The sequence below is a fragment of the Jaculus jaculus genome, chromosome 2 (assembly GCF_020740685.1).
Source record: "Jaculus jaculus isolate mJacJac1 chromosome 2, mJacJac1.mat.Y.cur, whole genome shotgun sequence".
Classification (NCBI taxonomy): domain Eukaryota; kingdom Metazoa; phylum Chordata; class Mammalia; order Rodentia; family Dipodidae; genus Jaculus; species Jaculus jaculus.
Genome location: NC_059103.1, coordinates 157,727,079 through 157,748,558, shown reverse-complemented (window position 1 = coordinate 157,748,558; position 21,480 = coordinate 157,727,079). Strand labels below are relative to the sequence as shown.

The window sequence follows — 21,480 nt, the reverse complement described above, 5'->3', positions numbered from 1 at the left end:
TTGACATTTTTGAAGGCTTTGTCTAATTAAATTAAAGTGAAATTAATTTATTCTCATTGATCACTTTAAATAACTTTATTGATGTTAGATTCTCTGGATTCAAGGAAGTCATTTGACATTGGAGGGGGGCATGGAAGTCAAAGGAGGACCAAAATCTGAGTAGAAAAAGTTACTTTCAAAACAAGGTATGAGGGTTTAGGAGATAGCTAGGCAATCAAGTTAGGCCTTGCAAATATGAGGGCATTAATTTGAACACCAAAACCCACTGTTATAGAATCCACATGTGGTTGCACACTTCTATTCCCAGCACTAGGGAAGCAGAACCAGAGAGATGTCTGAGACTCAAAGGCCAACCAGCCTATCTTGACTAAGGTAGTGCTAGGCCACTGATTGGCCCTGTCTCAAAAAAAAAAGTGGATGGCACATGAAAAATGCACTGGAGGTTGGCTTCCCTGTATCCTCCACAGGCATGCATACATATATACCTGCACATGTATCAATACACAATACACACACACCTGCACATGTTCACACACACACACACACACATATATGTGTGTGTGTGTATATATATATATATAGATTTACATTCATGAACCTTTATGAATATACAAATCCATACACGTATGAACACAATCATATGCATATACACACATACATACATGTACACACACAAACATGCTAATAATACCTTCACATGTAAAACCACATATGCATCTATGCACACACATACACACACCTGTATGTGAATAAGTGAGAACAGAAATATAGGAGATTATTAAGTAAGACTCAGAATGAATACTGAAAGAATGTCTTATATGTAATACCAAAATACAGGATGAAGGAAACCTCACACACAATCACATATATCGAGTTCCAGGCAGCACTCATTATCAGAAATATAGAAATATCATATTTAAAATTTTTCTTTTCTTACCTTCTCTTTTTAAAGAATTTTTTGAAGCTGGGTATGGTGGTACACACCTTTAATCCCAGCACTTGGGAGGCAGAGGTAGGAGGATTACTGTGAGTTCAAGTCCACCCTGAGAATACACAATGAATTCCAGTTCAGCCTGAGCTAGAGTGAGACCCTACCTTGAAAAACCAAAAAATAAAATTGTTTTTTGAGGTCTCACTCTAGTTCAGAAAGCTCATGGTGGTCTTACTACCTCAACCTAGGCTTAAAGACATGACTTTTATGGCTAGATGGAATTAGAATATTAAAAACAAACACTTTATCAACTTGACTTTCTTCAGTGTTTAGGATATTAAATATCCTGCTTAATCTAAATATCAAAATTCTTTAATCTATCTTTTCAATCTGAAGACAATTTCTTTTGCTATTCAGTTTCTTTTTAATTTCATGCAATATCAATTAACTCTTAGAATTGTTTCCTATGCTGCTGAAGATTTTTTTTTTTCTGAAACCCCTTGCCTTGAAGTGTTTGTGTATACTTTCCACTATCATTTTTCAAAGGTTAAGTTTTCACATTGAGAGTCTTTCATTTTAAATTGATTCTCTTGCAGTGTGAGAGATATGAAGCTAGTTTCATTTTCTTTCCCGTATATATCTGGTTTTCCCATCATCAGTTGTTGAATATTTTTTTCCCCCAATGTGTGCTTTCAATACATTGATCAAATATTGGGCTGTTATAACTGTGTAGGTTAATTTTTGTGTCCTTTATTTTATTTCATTGGTCTATGTGTCTGTTTTGTATGGCTACAATTCTGCTTTTATTACTATAGCCCTGCAATATAATTTGAAATGAGGTGTTGTGAGGCCACTGTGGTTACTCCACTATGTTGGATGCTTTTGCTTACTTGGTGTGATATTGGTTGAGAGAGGTCTTATTTAAGAATGTCTGTTTTTCTAGTTCTATAAGATTGTCATTGTGATTTTGATGGGGATTGTGTTGAATTTCTTGATCACTTTTAGTACTACAGACATTTTACCATCATTCTGCCAATCTATGAAAAAGGAAATACTCATCTTCTAGTATCTTCTATTTCTTTCCTAGGAATCTTAAACCTTTTATTATAGATGTCTTTCATCTTCTTGGTTGAGTTTATTCACAGACATTTTCAAAGCTATTGCAAATGGAATTTTGTTCCTTACTGACTTTTGTACATTGGTTTTCTCTAAGGCTGCTAGTATAAAGTATTCTGCAGATCTGTAAGTTTGCTGATCAAGCTTTTGGGTTTTATACATATAGGACCATATCACTTGCAGAGAAAATATGACTTTATTTACTATTTGTAACACTTTGTATTTCTTTGTCTTATCCTATTACTCCATCAATGAATATTAAAACATCTATAGCCATCAGAGAAGTAGAATTCAAAACTTCCTTGAGGTTATCATACAAAATAGCTGAAATCAACAAAACAATAATAAATACTAGTGAGTATTTTAATAACTAGGATAACATTCCAATGGTGCAACCACTGGGAAAATCAGTTTGAAGATTTGTCAAACATTAAAAGTAGAATTTCCAGCCCCACCTCCTCTCTGGCCTGAGTTCCTTGCATAGTTGGTATGTGAGTGGGAACAGTTGTCCTGAGTGAGTAGGCCTGACCCGTTTCTGGGATCCTCCTACCTCTGGTGTCTGAGATTCTTGTGAGGTCAGTGTGTGCACAGGCATGGCAGCCTGGAGTGGGCAGTCCAGACCCTTGTATTTGGGCTCCTTCTACCTCCCTACCCTGGGTTGCCTGCACTGGTCTGTGTCCTAGAAGGCACAGCACAAAGTAGGCCAGATCCCTATTCCCTTGCTCCTCCTAGTCCTCTAGTCCTTGAAGGTCCCACAGTGCCTGTCTCAGGAAGGCCTGGCCCCTGTGTGAGCTCTGGAATCATGCCTTCTATGCTGATCCTGAATGACAACTAGGTACCAACATGCCTGTTCACCTGAGTCAGAGGGTGAATAGGCCAAAGGACAAAAACTTTCTTCCTCCTCACTAAAATAAAGATTCTTCCTAAATGGGTAGACAACAATGCAAAAAAGACAAAAATAAAGTAAAAACAGAGAGATCTCCACCAAGAATGCCTAATCCTACTATGGAAGCCTCCAACGGAATCATAGAGAAATCAACAGAAATTCATTCCCCAAATGAAAACACAACAAACAATGAAACCATGATTTAAAAAAAAAAAAAATCCCTGAACTTGGGCTAGAGAGATGGCTTAGCACTTAAGTTCTTGCTTGTGAAGCCTGAGGATCCTGGTTCGACTCGATTCCCCAGAACCCACATTAGACAGATGCACAAGGGGGCACATGCATCTGGAGTTTGATTGCAGTGGCTGGAGGCCCTGGCATGCCCATTCTCTTGTTCTCTCTTTCTCTCTCTCTCTCTGCCTCTTTCTCCTTCTCTGTCACTCTTAAATAAATAAATAAAAATAAACAAAAACATTTTTTTTAATCCCTGAACTTGAAACAAACTATCAAGGAACCAACAATTGTATAAATGAAATTGAACACAATTGTCTCCTAGAGCATTCAGCCTTTGATAGTAGGCTTACCTTGGTTGAAGAAAAGGTTAGAACCCACCAAAGAGATATGAAAAACGTGAAGATAAATCAAGAAATGGAAGACCTCAATATCCATTTGATCAAGCTTAATGAAGACTTCATCAAATGCTAGAATGAACTAGAGGAAGCATCAAGAAAACCAGAACTTGAATTGAAATTGTACCTCTAAAAATAGTTGAATATAATAAAAAATAAGACAACAGAAAAGAAAAATCATATAGAATTTATAAAAACCTCTCTAGAAACACTCACCAACAGAGTTACTCATGTGGAAGACAAAACCTCTAACCTGGAAGATAAGAAAAAAGAAACTGATTGGGAGGCAAAAACATTGCTAAGTTTAAAAAATCAAGTGAACAGAATACGAAGAAAATGTGAGACACCCTAAAATGACCAAACATCTGGATCATGGGTATACCAGAAGGAGAAAAATCCATCCCAAAGGCATAGAGAACATACTCAACAAAATTATTAAGGAAAAATTTCTGGAATCTGGCAAAAGAGAGGCCTATCCTGATTAAAAATTTAGGAAGCTCACAGAACACCAAACAGGCGAACCCAAGAAGAAACTCTCCAAGACACATCATAGTTAAAACTCTAAACAATGAAAACATAGGAAGAGTGTTAAAAGCAGCAAGAGAGAAATAATTCAAAACATACAAAGGCCATTAGATAACAACAGATTTCTCAATGAAAACCCTGAAAACAAGAAGGGCCTGGAATGGAACACTTCAAAGTCTGAAAAACTATGGCTTCCAACAAAAGCTACTTTACCCTGCAAAAATATCCCTCGTACTAGATGGTAAACGAAAAATTTTCCATGAAGAATATCAGCTCTATGATTATATTAAAGCAGAGTGAAACATACAGAGAATACTGGAGGGAATCCTTGACACAGAACAGTTAAACAGCCAAATCTCAACCACCAACATGATTACAATAACCAAAACAAACCAGGCTCAAAACAATACATAACACAAGAAAGCACAAAACCCCATAAAACAACTCATCATGGCAGGGATCAATTCAAACCTCACAGTAGCAACTTTAAACATTATTGATCTTAAGTCACCCATCAAAAGACACAGGTTATCAGGATGGATTAAATAAACAAACTGGACTCTTCTAACTGCTGTCTTCAAGAAACCTACCTCACCACTAAAGATAGATACCTCCTCAGAGTGAAAGGTTATAAAATGATATTCCAAGAAAATGGAAATAAAAAAACAAGTGGGTATTGCTATATTAATACCTGATAAAATAGAGTTCAAACCAAAAGTAATCAAAAAGGACAAAGAAGGCCACTGCTTACTCATCAAGAGAATGATCCAATATGAGCACATCACAATCATAAATATATATGTGCCAAATACATGTGCACCACAGTCTATAAAACAAAATCTACTTGACAACAAAACAGAAATAAACACCAACACCACCATAGGGGGAGACTTCATTACTTCTCTATCATCAATAGACATATCATCCAAGCAGAAAATCAACAGGGAAGTAATATATCATAGATCAGTTAGACCCAACAGATATCTACAGAACTTTCTACCCCAACTCTACAGAACACACATTCTTCTCAGCAGCCCACAGAACCATCCAAAAAATTGACCATATACTTGCATATAAAGCATGCCTTCATAAAGTCAGGAAAATTGAAGTAACTTCCTGCATCATATTGGATCACAGTGCTTTAAAGCTAGAAATTAACAAGAGACACATTAAGAATTCCACCAACTCCTAGAAACTAAACACACTCTTAAAAAATGAATGGGTCATGAAAGAAATCAAAAAAGAAATTGGGAAACTACTAGAATTGAATGATAATAACAATGCAACCTACAAAAACTTATGGGACTCAATAAAGGGAGTCATAAGGGGAAAATTCATAATCCTAAAGGGCTTCATTACAAAGATAGAGAAATCACAAATCAATAACCTGACTGTTTACTGAAAGGCATTGGAAAATACAAGAAGAATCCAACCCAAAGAGTTCTAGGTGGAAAGAAATAACCAAGATTAAAGCACAAATTTAAGAACTGGAAACTAAGAAAACAATTTTTAAAATATCAATGAAACAAAGAGCTGGTTCTTTGAAAAAATAAACAAGATTGACAAAATCCTGGCCAAAGTGATCAAGAAAAAACAAAAAGAAAGAAAGAAAAGAGATTTACATATTCTTTTTCAAAAAAAAAAAAGAGGAAAAGTGTCAAATTAAATCAGAAATGAGAAAGGAGACATCACTACAGACATCAATGAAATTGGAAGAATCATCAGGGCATACTTCCAAAACATTCTACTCCACAAAATTAAATAATCTGGAAGAAATGTATGAATTCCTAGACACAAAACACCTTCCCAAAACTCAGCTCAGAAAACATTTCCAAAAAAAATTCCTATCACTTCCATGGTGATTGAAAGGTAATCAAAAACCTCACCAAAAAGAAAAGTCTAGGACCAGACAGCTTCTCAGCTGAATTCTATCAAACCTTCATAGAAGAACTGAAACAAATTTTTTCTCAAACTATTCTGCATAGTTTGATATCAGGGAATCTTCCCTAACTCCTTTTATGAAGGTAGTATCACCCTAATACCAAAACCAGACAGAGATGCAACAAGGAAAAAAGTTAGAGGCCTATATCCCTAATGAACTTAGATGCAAAGATCCCAAGCAAAATCCTTGTAAACCAAATTCAACAACACATCAAAAAGCATTGTTCACCTTGATCAGGTAGACTTCATTCCAGAGATGAAGACGGTTTATCATATGGAAATCTGTCAAGGTAATGTACCACATATATAAACTGAACCATAAGAACCACATGATAATCTAAGTTGATGCAGTGAAGGCCTTTGACAAAATACAACACCACTTCATGATCAAAACACCAGAAAGAAAAGGCATGGAGGGTCTATATCTCAAAACAATAAAGTCTACAGATAAAGCCCCAATGCCCAAATATACTTAATGGGGGAAAAAGGAGTTCCCACTGAGATCAAGAACAAGACAGGAGCACCCACTCTCACCACTGCTCCTCAACATAGTACTAGAATTACTAGCCCAAGGAATAAGACAGGATAAAGAAATAAAAGGGATTCCAATTGAAAAGGAAGAAGTCAAATTAGCCCGATTTGCAGATGATATGATCCCATATATAAGTGACCCAAAAGTCTCCATTCCAAAACTTCTAAAGGTAATAAGTTCCTTCAGAAAAATGGCAGGATACAAAATCAATGCACAAAAATCAGTAGCTTCCTATATGCAAAGGACAAATATACAGAGAACTAAATCAGTGAGGCTGTCCCACTTTCAATAGCAACAAAATAAATACCTTAGAATAACACTAACAAAGGATGTGAAAGTACTATATAATGAAAACCTAAAAACACTCAAGAAAGAAATAGAGGAGAACTAGAGAAGATGGAAAGACCTCCCATGCTCCTGGATAGGCATAATTAATATTGTGAAAATACAGTTCTACCAAAAGCAATATACAGACTTAACACCATACCAATAAAAATATCAGAATTATTCTTTGCAAAGATTGAAAATATGATCTCAAAATTCACATGGAATGGGATAAGTCCTCAGATATCCAAACATATACTCAGCGAAAGAAACACTTCTGCTGGTATCACCATACTCAATCTACAGCTATATTACAAAGCCACACTGGCCAAAAAATCATACTACTGGGATAAAAACAGAAACATCAACCTACAGAACAGAATTGAAGACCCAGACCTTAAGGCAAACAACTACAGATGCTTGATTTTTGACAAATGTGCCAATAATGTAGACTGGAGAAAAGACATCGTCTACAATAAATACTGTTGGACAAATTGGATGATCACATGTAGAAAAATTAAATTAGGCCCAGTCATTTCACCCTACACAAAAATCAAGTCCAAATGGATCAAAGACCTAAACTCTTCAACTACTGAAATAAAACTAGGAAGGACTCTCCATGATACAGGACTGGGAAAAAAAAAAAAAAAAAAAAAAAAAAAAAACTTCCTGAACAAAACCCCAGTAGCCAAGGAAATTAAACAAACACTTAACTAGTGGGATCTCATGAAGCTACCAAGCTTTTGTACAGAGAAGCATACCTATAGCAGAGACAATAGGTTATCCACTGAATGAGAGAAAATCCTTGCCAGCTACACTTCTATCAGAAACCTAATATCTAGAATGTACAAAGAACTCCAAAAACTAAAAAAAAAAAAAAAAAAAAAAAAAAAAAAAATCTAACAACTAATTCCAAAAGTGGGACGTAGAACTATATAGGGAGTTCTGACAGGAAGAATTATAAATGGCTAACACACAGTTAAGAAAATATTTAACATCCCTAACCATTAAGGAAATGCAAATTAAAACAACCATCAGATTCCATATTACGCTAGTAAGTATAGAAAACATTACAAAATCAAAAGAAAACAAATGTTGATATGGCTGTGGTGAAGTAGGAGCCTTCATTCCCTGTTGGTGGTCATGTAAGTTGGTGAAGCTATTGTGGAAATTGATTTGGAGACCCCTGAATAGGATGAGTATAGAATTACAAGCAGGCCCTGTTATTCCCTTACTGGGCATTTACCCTAAAAACTCCACATTTCAGTTCAGAAATATTTGCTCAAACATGTTTATAGCTGCTCAATTCATAATAGCTAAAAATTATAAAAACCCAGGTGCCCATCATTGAATGAATGGATAACCAAGATGTGGTACTCAATGGAATTCTACTCTGCAGTAAGAATAAATGACACATTGAAATCTGTAGAAAAATGGTTGACTTGGAACAGATCATTCTAAGTAAACTCACACAATCACAGAAAGACAACTCTCACATGACCTTACTCATCTCAGTTTCAAACCTGGATCAGCCCAAGTTACTGACATAACTGAATAGCATCCTGAGGCATGGACAATAGAGAGGGTAGGGTTTGGGGAAGGATAAGGTTGGGAAAACAGAAAAGTAAACCCAAATTGAACTTGTACCATAGAATCCTATACCCTGGGAGTCAGAATAAAAGTTGGAACCTTCAAGAGGACCATAGAAGGACTACTTGAATTGAAGGGTCCTGGAGAGAGTGAGGTGAAACCTAACTTCAAATTTCTCCTGTTTGACTTTCTCCTCTGGCTTTTTATTTTATCTTTACCTTTGGTAATAGCCTTTATTTCCCTGTACCAGGATGTGGTCCACCTCCACAATGAGCTATTGATCAGAGATACCTATTAGACCTACCAAAACAAACAAGACAGACTTCTGTCAGAGTAATTGATTCCCCACCAGAGATTAATGGTAAGACCCTATTGCTGAAGACACCAAACACTATTGCCATGGATCAAGGAGAGACAGGGAGGTTGGAATCAGGAGGAGAGCCAGTCCCCAGACAATTAGCCCATCTAGTGCTGGAAGGCACTACATGAGCTACCAGGGGAAAGTGGCCAACATCTGCTCAAGCAATTAAAAGTTTAAGCGACTCAGAAGCAAACAACCTGATGTGATGTTCACACAAGTGCAATATTGGTACACTATTTGTGTGTTACCAACTACTCTTGGATTGGCCTACAGATCTGCTCAGTAGAAAGGAAATCATATCTGGAACTGGAAAATAAGTCGGAATCATATCCAGATAATAATTTTGCTTTCCATTGTCAAGGTCCCACTAACCTTAGACTATAAGAGTGTCTAAATTCTTTTAATTCTCTCTAAATTAATAATGGTTATACCACTTATCCTGTCCTATAATCACTCTCCGTTGGAGAATCTCCTTTTCTTTTTCAAATGGGAACTGGAACTAAGGAGATAAATGACCTAAATGCATTCCACCCTGGCCACAGCTGAAACCACAGAGGAATAGGGGAAATTAGCAAGAGTGCTACTTTCTTAGTTAAACTGATATCAGCACAAGGGTGGAGAGAAAGATATTGAAGACACTCAATGCCTACCAAACCAGAACTCCAGATGCTCCTAAGTGCCCATCACTGAAGTAGACTTATAATGATCCCAGCATGGCTCAGGAAATTTTTCAGAAGAGGGGGCAGAAAGATTGTTACAGCCACAAGTTGGGACATTTTGCACAGAGACATTTCTTCTCCCTACCCCACAATGCATGACCCACAGTTCCCATGGGGTTGTCCTGCATCCCCAAGGAGGAAGGTCTCTTCAGAAAAGGGATAGGGAGGAGGGAAATGGTAGTACCAATATGTGATGTTTATATACAAAATATGTCCATATATAATAATATAAATGAATAAATAAATAAGATAGTAGAATTTCCACACAATCCAGCTCTACCACTACTAGATAAATAAACAAAAGATCCTCAATTATCATGTCACAGGTACTTGAATACTGGTTGTTAATGCTGCATTATTCCCAAAAGTCAGGATATAGGAAAAGCTTACATGCCTATCAATCTCGATGGATGGATAAAGAAAATAAGGAGTATGTGCAAAATGAAATAATATTCAGTTGTAAAGAAGAATGAAATTATGTAATTCACTGGAAATTATGTTGAGAAATGCCAGACTCAGAAAGAATTTGCCTCTAATTAACTTTTAATTCATATGTGGGATTTACATGGATATTTTTATATAATATAATGTAAAAATAGGAAGGAGACTAAGGAAATGGAGAAAAAATTCTAAAGGGAGAGGTAGCAACAAGGAAGGAAACAAGTCAGTTATATTTGGAGGTCAAAATGAGACCCAAAGAGGAAGAAAAGGAAGATAGTAAAGGCAGTATGAGGTGATTAAATTCGAAGTTTAATGATATATAGAAATGAAAATGTCATAAGGAACTTGTATGCTAACAATTTCTGTAAAAGAAAATTTCAGTGCTGGAGAGATGGCTTAGCAGTTAAGCACTTGCCTGTGAAGCCTAAGGACCCCAGTTCGAAGTTCAATTCCCCAGGACCCATGTTAGCCAGATGCATAAGGGGGCACACATGCATTTGGAGTTCATTTGAAGGGGCTGGAGGCCCTGGCTTGCCCATTCTCTTTCTTTCTCTCTCTCCCTTTTTCTCTCTCTGTCTGTTGCTCTCAAATAAATAAATAAAAATAAAAAACAAAAAAAGAAAATTTCATTCAATATTTCAGTGCTTACCTTACCCAAAATGTTTTCATGCTAAATAAAGCAAGACATCTATCCTTAATATTTGTATGAGCAATTTTTTTTCATATTCCATTTCTAGCTTGGCTTTCATCACACAACTCATTATTGACTGAGGAGTTAGTAATAGAAAAAATAATAAATATGATTTTTGATATAATATTTATCTTCACCAGACATAATATTTAATGTAAATATTAGTAATTAAATTTATACATTATCAACACATAATTATCTCTGCCATACCATTTTATGCATTTACAAAGACAGGTGAAACTACTGTCTTTTCCTTTATTGATAAGAGTATAAATTGATTAATAACATCTTACATTATTTAGAAACAAATATTTTACCTTGATGGAAGGATGCTGACATCACATTATTGCATCAAATCTATTTTATGTACAAGGAAACCAATTAAGAATTGAACCATTGTGTTCCATGCTATGATCATCTCTCTTCACAGCCACACGCGTAAGCACGTAATTGCTTTCCATTTTTTGGGCCAGAGACGTAATGCTTGATTCATTTATGTTATCTTCAACAATTTTCTATGTCTAAAAATTGCTATTTTAAATGTCACTGTGAGTTGAAGCCTTAGACAACACTTCAAGTAGATTTTAGACAAGTTCAAACCACTTTCACTTCAAATTGAAGAGCCTCAGTTCTTCCACTTTTAAGGCCTGTCTCCAAAACACTTCCATTGGTGGATTTCCAAGTATAATCATATAGTTTATATACTAAAATGTAAAATACCTTTTATTTTGACTTGCATTTCCCTAAATCATTTTAATTACAACCAATACATTCTTCAATCTTCTACCTCCCTTTTTTAACTTTAACTTTTTCAGTCTATATCTTTTCTATTGCTCACCAAAGACTCCTAGTCTTTTCTTTATTTCTTTCCTCCTTCTTCCCCCTTTTCTTCATTTCCTTCCTTACGTCTATACATTTTTATAATTAATTTTTAATAACAAATCTAATTGCCATGCACAAATAGGCTTTAACTTGCTGCTAACTAAACCTGTCAAGCCTTTTGCCAACATATCTTCAACAACCCCAGCTCCTTGTGGCCACCATTCCTTTCCATACATCTGTGAGTTTTATTCTTCCAGCTTCCACATGTTATTGGGATAATGTAGTATTTGTCTTTCTATGCCTGGCATTTTCCTGTAGGCATAATGACCTTTAAGTTCAGATGTTTATTCATGTTGTCACAAATATACAGGTTTTCTAAAAGTTGAATATCGTACTATTGTATATATGCACCAAAGTATCTTCATCCTTTAATATGTATCCTCAAGTTAGTTCTAATTCTTAGCTATTATGGACAATGCCACAGTACATGAGTGCAGGGGCATCTTTCACAAATTGAATTCAGTTCCTTAGGGTATCAGAAAAATTACTAAATTAGTGGTAACTTTATTTTTTTTTCATGTGCATCTGTCTGTGCTATGTGTGCATATGTGTATGTGTGTTTGCATGTGGATGTGTTCACTTGTGTGTCTGTCTGATGCACATTGGATCACTATCTATCTTATTCATTGAGGCAGGGACTCAAACCTGAACCCAGAGTTCACTGATTCAACTAGTCTATCTATCCAGTTTTGTTGCAGGGATCCTTATAGCTGCCTCCAAATCTACAGGGTTACAGACAGGGTACTATGAGTCCTAGAAATTTATGCAAGGGTCAAGGATCTAAGTTCATTTTAGAAATATCTGTTCATGTGGGCCATTTTCACATTTTGAATCAGATTATCTGCTAGCTATTGTATTGTTTTGGCTCATTATTTTGTGTTTTAGTCTTTTATTAGACATATGGTTTATAAATATTTCTTTCCATTCTATAAATTTTTTCACTCTGTTACTTGTTTACTATTTGTCTATTATTACTTTTGTTGTCTGTACCTATTGGCTCATGCTAGTAAATTATTGCTCCTGTTTCTATCATAGGCTTTCCCAATATTTTCTTCTGGTGGATGTATAACTACTAGCCATATTGAGTCAATTTTTCATATGATATGACATACAGTTATATTTTTATATATACACACATGGATATTTCATTTGCCAATAGCATTTATTGAAGAGATTGTGCTTCCCCAATTTTCTATCCTTGGTCCCCTTATTGAAAATCAGTATGAAAATTATTTCTCATATGACTATTTTATTCCATTGTTCATGTATGTGAGTTTTATATTTCCATAACATGATTTTTTTACTAAAGCTTCTTGAAAATATTTTGAAGTCACATGGTTTTATGTCAGCAATTTTTTTCTCTTTCCTTAAGATTTCTATGGCTATTTAGGTCCTTTTCATGTTTCTCAGAATATTTTTTCTTTTTTTGTGAAAAGATGGCATTAGGATTTTGATAGAGATTGTATTGCCTCTGTAGATTGCTTTGGCTAGTGTGGTGATTTTAACAACTCATTGTTTCTTGAATTCAGAGTATCTTTTCATTTATTTATGTTCATTTGAAGGTCCTCATCAAGATTTCATACTTTTTTATTGTGCAGATCTTCCACAGATGTTGCTTTATAAATTCCTACCTAAGTGATATTTTTTGCAGCTATTGTGAAGTGCAATGTTTACTCAATTTATTTTTCAGGTGGCTTTCTATCCATATACACTGATTTTTGTATTCAGTGACTTTACTGAATTTTCTTATCATACATAATGCATATGGGGGAATTATTCATGGTTTTAGATATAAAAATTATATAATCTGTTAACAGAGACAACTATGTTTTCCTTTGTAATTTGGATGACTTTTCATTTATTTGCAATTGTCTAACTGTTGTACCTAGAAATTCCAGTATGGTGCTCAATCATGTTCGCAAGAGAGGCATGGTCCTTACTATGTAAAGGTACATGTTTTCTAATCAAATATGCTGATTTTATAATAAAAGGATGTTAAGTTGTGTTTCATCAAGTATTTCTTCATCATTTATCTTCTACTCTTTTCTTCAAATTCAACTATTAACTGAGTTGCTGCCAAATTAATATTCCTAAAACACATGAACTTAATGCTTTCTTCAATTACATTGTAGATACTGTCTATACTTTCATCAAAGCTGAACTCTGTCAATTGTATCTAAGGACATAAAACTGCTCACTCTGGCCAATGGACCAGAAAGATTTTTTTTTTCTATACCCACTACTTCTCTCTCCATGTTGTTTTCCTACTTGAGATAATGTCATTCATTTGCCTGCTAATCTTCATTCATCTTCTGATACTTGCATATATTTTAAAGACACCTGTAAATACATGTTAAGCATTATATATAACTATGCACAGAATATGTAAGAGGAAATGAAGCATCAACTAACTTCAGCAATTTCTCTGCTAGGAGAAAACAAAAGTAAAACCTAAAACTAAGGATGGATGGTTTAAGTCATGTGAGAAAAGCGAACAACGCAATATACAAACATATACAAGACATATTTAGGTGCTAGAGTAGTAGAGTTTTCATAGAGGAAGTGATGTTTGAATGGCTTCCAGAGACTATTGATAAATAATGGCATACATATTTAGGTGCAGGAAGCATTTACTAATGTCCCCTTTAATAACAATATTAAAAATAGAACAAAGGAGGATTCAAGAATATACAATGATGGAACGTTAATGCAGGGCTGGAGAGACTGCTTAGTGGTTAAGGTAGTTGTGTGCAAAGCCAAATAACACATGTTTGAGTCCCCAGGGCCCACATAAGCCATATGCACAAGGTGGCTCATGCATCTGGAGTTTGTTTGCAGTAGCTGAAGGTCCTGGGGTACCATTCTCTCTCTCTCTCTCCCTCCATCTTTCTCTCTCTCAAATAAATAAAAACATTAAAAAGAAGGTTAATGAAATGTGTTTTTTTGCAAAAAAAAGTTTAAAGCTGGAAAATAAAAATCAGTTGAAAAGGAGTAATAAACATAAGCCCACAAAAACATTAATTCCAGCTGATACTTGACTTTTCACATGGATCTAAGTGCTTTACATAATCTTATTCATTACAAAAATTATTTACAATGTGAGTATTATTATTAATCTAGCTAATTAATCTAGATGGGGAAGCTAAATCATAGAGCATAACATTTTCCATGTTTCCTGGGTATAATGTGAGGTCTGCCTCCATTACCTATGCTCTTTGAAGTGGTATTGTCAGAGATGCCACATAAAGGCACATAATGTGGACAGAGAAGTGGAGTAGCCAGCAGTTCCTTAATTATGTGCAGTGTACATAGAATTCTGTAAAATAAGGCTATAGTGCTTACTTTTTTCTTTTACTACAGTACCAACAGTCTCTCCTTACAGGTATACTCAAGTTCCTTCACAACATAATCCCCTGACCTCTAGAATGCACAGTGAACTTCCATTATTATTATTATTATTATTATTATTATTATTATTATTATTCTATTCTTCAAATTGCCACAGACAATATTGCTAAAACCAGCTCCACCAAAGTCACGTAGTGATTCCCTGCTCTAATACCAATACATCCCCTCTTAATGATATAAGCATTTTGTTTCTTACATTACAAAGCCGTAGTAACAAAAACAGCATGGCAATTGCATAAAAACAAACATAGACCAATGGAACAGAATTGAAGACCCAGACCACAGGTCAAGTAACTACAGCTACTTGATCTTTAACAAAGTTGCCAATAACATAGACTGGAGAAAAGAGCATTTTCACCAAATGGTGTTGGACAAATTGAATAGCCATATGTAAAAAATGAAACTACAGGCACTCATTTTTCCATACACAAACATGAAGTCCAAATGGATTAACAACTTCAATATAAGACCTGAAACTATTCTCCTACTGAAGGAAAAGAGGAATAACTCTCCTTAATATGGGAGAGGGGAAAGACTTCTGAACAAAACCCCAGTAGCCCAGGAAATTTAACAATCCCTTACTGAGCATTTATCCTAAATGCTTCATGCATCAATACAGAGACATTTACTCAACCAGGTTTATAGCCGCTCAACTCATTATAGCTAAGAACTGGAATCAACTCTACCCATCATTGGATTAATGGATAACAAAGTTGAGGTACATTTACACAATGGAATGTTACTCAGCAATAAGAAAAAAATGATACAATGAAATTTGTAGAAAAATGGATAGATTTGGAACGGGTCATACTCAGCAAACTCACACGATCACATAAAAACAAATGCTACATGGTGTCTTTGTCTGTGGTTACTAACTTGAACCTGCTCAAGTTGCTAACATATACCTGATAGGCAACTCAAGGCCAGGACAAAAGGGATGGAAGGGTAAAGAGGAAATGAGGAATAAAATACACAACTAAATCCAGAATCAGCTGGTACCACAGAAACTTTTTTTCCCTTGAAGAGAGCCTAAAAAATAGAACCCTCAAAAAGAGTAAGGAGGGGGCACCTGAAAATAGGACACTGGAGAGGGTTGGACAAAGCCTAAGCTTAAAAGAAAAGCTTCTTCTGTCTCTGGCCTGCAACTCCCAGTACCAGAAATTGGTTGCTACCCACACTGAGCTATTGATCGAAGAGACCATACTAGGTCCCCAAAGCAATACAGCTTTCTGTCAAAGCATTTGGAGCCAGATCATAAACCTATAGACAAAAAGATTATTCTCTCAAGTGTCAAACCCTCACTACTCTTTGGCTAACAGAGAGGTTACATACATCAAATTCTCCTTAAATTAATAATGTTAGCCCATTTAAATTATGCTGACTTCACTCTCCACTGGAGAATCTGTTCTTTTCCAGAAGGTAGCAAGACCAGAGAAGAAAAGCTAATCCTCACATTTCAGCCAAGCCAGGGGTGAAACCCCAGAGGAATTGGGGAGACAAGCATGAGTGGCTACTTCCATGCTGAACCTGATAATCAGCAGCAGGTTGTCAGACCCTGAGGATATTCAATACCTACCAAAGCAGAGATCCAGAGGCACCTAAGAGCTCATCACTGAAGCAGACTTAAAATTCACCCACCATGGCTCAGGGAATTTTGCAGAATAGGGGGTGGAAATATAGGGTTGTTAGAGCCACAGGAGACATCATGTCCAGAGGCATTCCTTCTCCCTAAAAATAACTTACTGTTACTCCCACAATGAATATACCTCAACCTCACAGGGAATACCTGAAGTCCCACTAAGGATGGTACCTCACAGAAGGGGGCAAGGTAAGGGAAAATAAGGTAGACATATGATGTATCCATATGAAATATGTTGTTAATACTACTAATAATAATAAAGAAAAAAACCTTTTAAAAATCTTTTTAAAAGACATGAGAATTGTATTCATGTCTTCTACCCTAAAGCTCAAAATAGCTTTTTAGTCACATTTCTTGTCAAACCAGACTTGAATCATCATGGAGTCTTCAGATACATTAGTCTGAAGGAATAGAACCAGTAGAATGACTTGGTATTAAAGGTAATTTATTGGATTAGCTTACAGCAGTCCAATAGTAGCTGTCTGCAGGCTTAAGAGTTAAGGAAGCTAGAAAGCTGCTCAGTCCACATGGCTGGATACCTCAACAGTCCAATCCAGCACTGAAGGCCTGGTCTTTAGTCCAATAGGAAGGCTGAGGAATTTAGTTCCAACACGGATGAAAGAAAGCAGAACAGGATAGATGCACATACAAGTGAAGACACTCACCATCAAGTAGCACAGGAAGCCAGGGGTAAAAGGGGACTATTTCCCCTCTCAGCTTTCTTACATATACCCAACAACCAGAAGGGCTCCCTACTCTGCAGGAAGGACTTCCTCCTTTTGTTAATCTTTCCTGGAAGCAAACTCAGAGACCTGCACAAAGGAATGTCCATGGATTTCTAATCTGACCACATTAACAAAAGAATTTAACCATCATATCAGAGATCCATAATGATATTCAACTAATACTGTTCAAATATTACAAAAGGCCAGAAATTATTTTTAAGTTATTAAATTATTTATTGTTGTAGTACATAAGTTCCTTTATTATCTCAGCACAGCTAACATTTTATTTTATTTACTTATTTATTTAAGAAAAAAGGCAGATAGATGATGATAATAATAGATAGATAGATAGATAGATAGATAGATAGATAGATAGATAGATAGATGATGCATACATACATACATACATACATAGATGGACAGACAGATGATAGATAAATTGGCATGCCAAGGCCTCTAGCCACTGCAAAAAAAAAAAAAAACCTCAAGATTCATGGGTCACTTTGTGCATCTGGCTTATGTGGGGACTGGGGAATTGGAACTATGTACTTAGGCTTCATAGGCAAGTGCCTTCAAAGCCATCTCTCCTACCCACAACTACTCTTCTAACCCAACATAAGACCAGAAACTTGAATACTACTGGAAGAAAATTTAGGAAGTTCTTTCCATGATATAGGAATGGAAAAAGACTTCCTGAACAAAAATCCAGTGGTTCAAGTTCTTAAACAGTCACTCAACCAATGGGATCATATGAAACTGAAGAGTTTCTTTACAGACAAGCATATAATAAGCAAAGCCAACAGAATACCCACAGAGTGGGAGAAAATATTTGCAGGTTATCCAACTGATAGAGGCCTTATTTCTAGAATTTACAAAGAACTCAAAAGTCTAAACAATAAGAAGACAAATACCCCACTCACAAAATGGGGTGCAGAGTTGAACAGGCAATTCACAGAGGAGGAAATACAAATGGTAAACACACACTTAAGAAAATGTTCATCATCCCTAATCATCAGAGAAATACAAATTAAAACAACTATGAGATTCCACCTTACCCCAATAAGGATAGCCAACATCAAAAAGTCAAATGAAAATAAATGCTGGCGAGGATGTGGAGAAGCAGGGACACTCATTCACTGTTGGTGGTAATGCAGGATGGTACAACCACTCTGGAAAGCAATATGGAGACTCTTAAAAAAGCTGACTATAGAAATACCAACAGACCCAGTTATACCCTTACTGGGCATCTACCCTAAAACCTTCAAACCAAAGGCCAGAGAGATTTGCTCAACCATGTTTGTAGCAGCTCAATTTGTAATAGCTAAAAGCTGGAATCAACCCAGATGTCCATCATTAGAAGAATGGATAACAAAGATGTGGTATATCTACACAATGGAATTCTATACAGCAGTAAGAAAAAACGACACAAAGAAATTTGAGGAAAAATGGTTGAACCTGGAACAGATCATTCTCAGTGAACTTACCCAATCACAGAAAAAAAAAATCGACACATAGTCTCACTCATCTACAACACCTAAACTGAATCTACCCAAGATACCTTACATACTCAGCAAGCACCTCATGGACTAGACAATAGGATGGAAGGGAAGGCGGGGAGGGCATTGAAGGGTGGAAAACAGTAACCTGGACCCAAATGGCATTGGTACCATAAAATTCTACTTCCTAAAAGTCAGACCAAATGGCTGAACCTTCACTTGACCTTTACAGGAAACACCTGAACCACAAGACACTGGAGAGGGTAGGATCAAGACTAACCTAAATCTTCTATATCTTCTCTCCCTCCCTCTCCCCCTCTCCCCTCTATCTCTCTCTTCTCTAACTCTTGTATATTAGTTATGTTTTTCCTCAATTTATTAGTGGGCACTGACCTCTAACCCCCACTTCCAGCTTAGGGCTACCATCCACAATGAGCTTTTGATCAGAGAAACCTACAAGGTTTCCCAAAACAATGACAGACTTCTGTCAGAGTACTTGATGACCCACCAAAGGCCAGTGGTAAGACCCTATTGCTGAAGACTCCATATGCAGCTGATACGCAAAATCGAACGGCATGGCTGGAAGCCAGGTGAGAGTCAGTCCCCATACAGTCAGCGTGTCTAGTGCCAGAAGGCACTACATGGGCGACTGGGGGAAATGACCAAGATCTGGCCAAGCAACTCATTGTCTAATCTAATTAGCAACAAATAACCTGATGTGATGCCCACACAAGTGCAATAGTGGCACACAGCCATGGTGAGGAACCAACTACTGTTGATTTGGCTAACTGATCCACTCAGTGGTACTAGACCCATAGCTGGAGCTGGGAAACAAGTCAGAACCATGCCCAAACACAAGCCCACTCTACAATATCAAGCTATCATCAATCATGGGGTACAAGAGGGCCTACACCTATCAAACTGTCTATGAAAAAAGTAAGTGTTATTTCAATTTTCTGGGTGCTAACTTACTCTCCGTTGGAGAATCTGCTTCTCTTTTTCAGATATATGCAGATCCTATGGAGAGAGCTGCCCCAACATACCTCAAAAGGGGCCCAACTGAAACTAAGGACAATTGGTGAAACAAGCAAGGGTGATGTTTTCCTGTGAAACAGATACCAGCACAAAGGGGAAGGAGACCAACACAGAGAAAAATCAACTCCTACCAAATCAGAGAGCCAGAGCCTCAGAGGCCCCCAACACCTCAGCACTGAAGCAGACCAAAAATGAACCCAACATGGCTCAGGGAAATTTTTCAGAAGAGGGGTGGAAAGAATGTCAGAGTCACATGTTGGGTCATGATTTGCAGAGACATTTAGCATACCAATAACTGGGGACTAACTCCACAATGCACGACCCATTTACATCAACAAGGAGGGTCTAATGGGAGGTGGTAGATCATAGATGAGCCTAAACAATGGTACCAAACTGCCTGTATTTGATGAAAAGAAAACTAATAAATCAAATTAAAAAAAAAAAAAAAACCTCAAGATTCATGTGTCACTTTGTGCATCTGGCTTATGTGGGGACTGGGGAATTGGAACTATGTACTTAGGCTTCATAGGCAAGTGCCTTCAAAGCCATCTCTCCTACCCACAACTACTCTTCAGGAAAACATTATTAAAAACACAGTTTTGCTATGATTATAAAGGTCAGTTATGATCAGCCCACTGTATCCCACACCTCTTGCCTCTCTTTTCATCTCAAACTAATTTCCTTCCTCTTTTGGTGAGCCATGCACAATGACCTATGTTATCAGACATACCACACATCCATTGCCAGTGAACAATATGCTGTTCAAGACATCATCCATTAAAATTTTTCTATTTAATATCTTGTTTAATATTAGTAGTATGATTTATATTTTGAAGGAGGTATCATTATAATTTGTTTAAGAGTCTGAAAATATGTGGGTCTAAAAATCTGGAAGATGTAACATTTCACAATATTATGAGTGTTTATAGAAAAAGGAACTATCTCTTACCATGGACTCTTGTGCAGGAATGTAGACATCACTACGTCTAAAATCTGTCAATTCTACATCAAAAACAACACTGCCTCTGTGTACTGAAGAGGTGACTGAGTCATTATCAACAGGACTTCTAGATAACTTTGTATGAGGTCGAGCTAGGCCTTTTAGTATAATATACAATCCATCATTTCCAACCACTGAAATAAAGCATAACCAAAAAAATATAGGTGACTACCATGTCTAACATTTGTTTGGTAGACTTCCAGCAAATCCATTCCCATTTACACTATAACAATTTCAGTGTAACACACAGTTTTTCACAAGTAGATTAGTTAGATATCCAAAATAATAGAGGCATGTCTAGAGTACACACTATTAATTTCCATCTTCTGATTATATATGAGGGTGATGACACATAGCTTACTAGACAGTTTTCAGTTGGTGAAAAGTGGTTCCCTTGCTTGTCCTACTCTACAAGAGCTTCCCACAACTTGTCATCCTACCCCCTCTTGAAGTTCAACTGTATGTGTACAGCTCTGGCAGATATACTCCCTTGTAAAAAATCTCGAATACAACTTAAATCAAATTCAGGTCATCTTTATCCTCTTTGTCAGAGAAGTAATGGAAGTTGGCTTGTATATTTCTCTATTTCTCTCCTGTTTACATTATTTTATA

The 21,480-nt window shown here is 36.4% G+C and overlaps 1 protein-coding gene across 1 annotated transcript in view; it reads right to left on the bottom strand.

Moving 5' to 3' along the window:
• Cnbd1 (cyclic nucleotide binding domain containing 1) overlaps nucleotides 1-21,480 on the bottom strand; it is a 403,107-nt gene that overhangs the window by 168,702 nt on the left and 212,925 nt on the right. Inside the window, 1 exon segment of the mRNA XM_045143551.1 lies at nucleotides 20,818-21,002. Within this exon segment, the coding sequence (XP_044999486.1) occupies nucleotides 20,818-21,002 (185 nt within the window).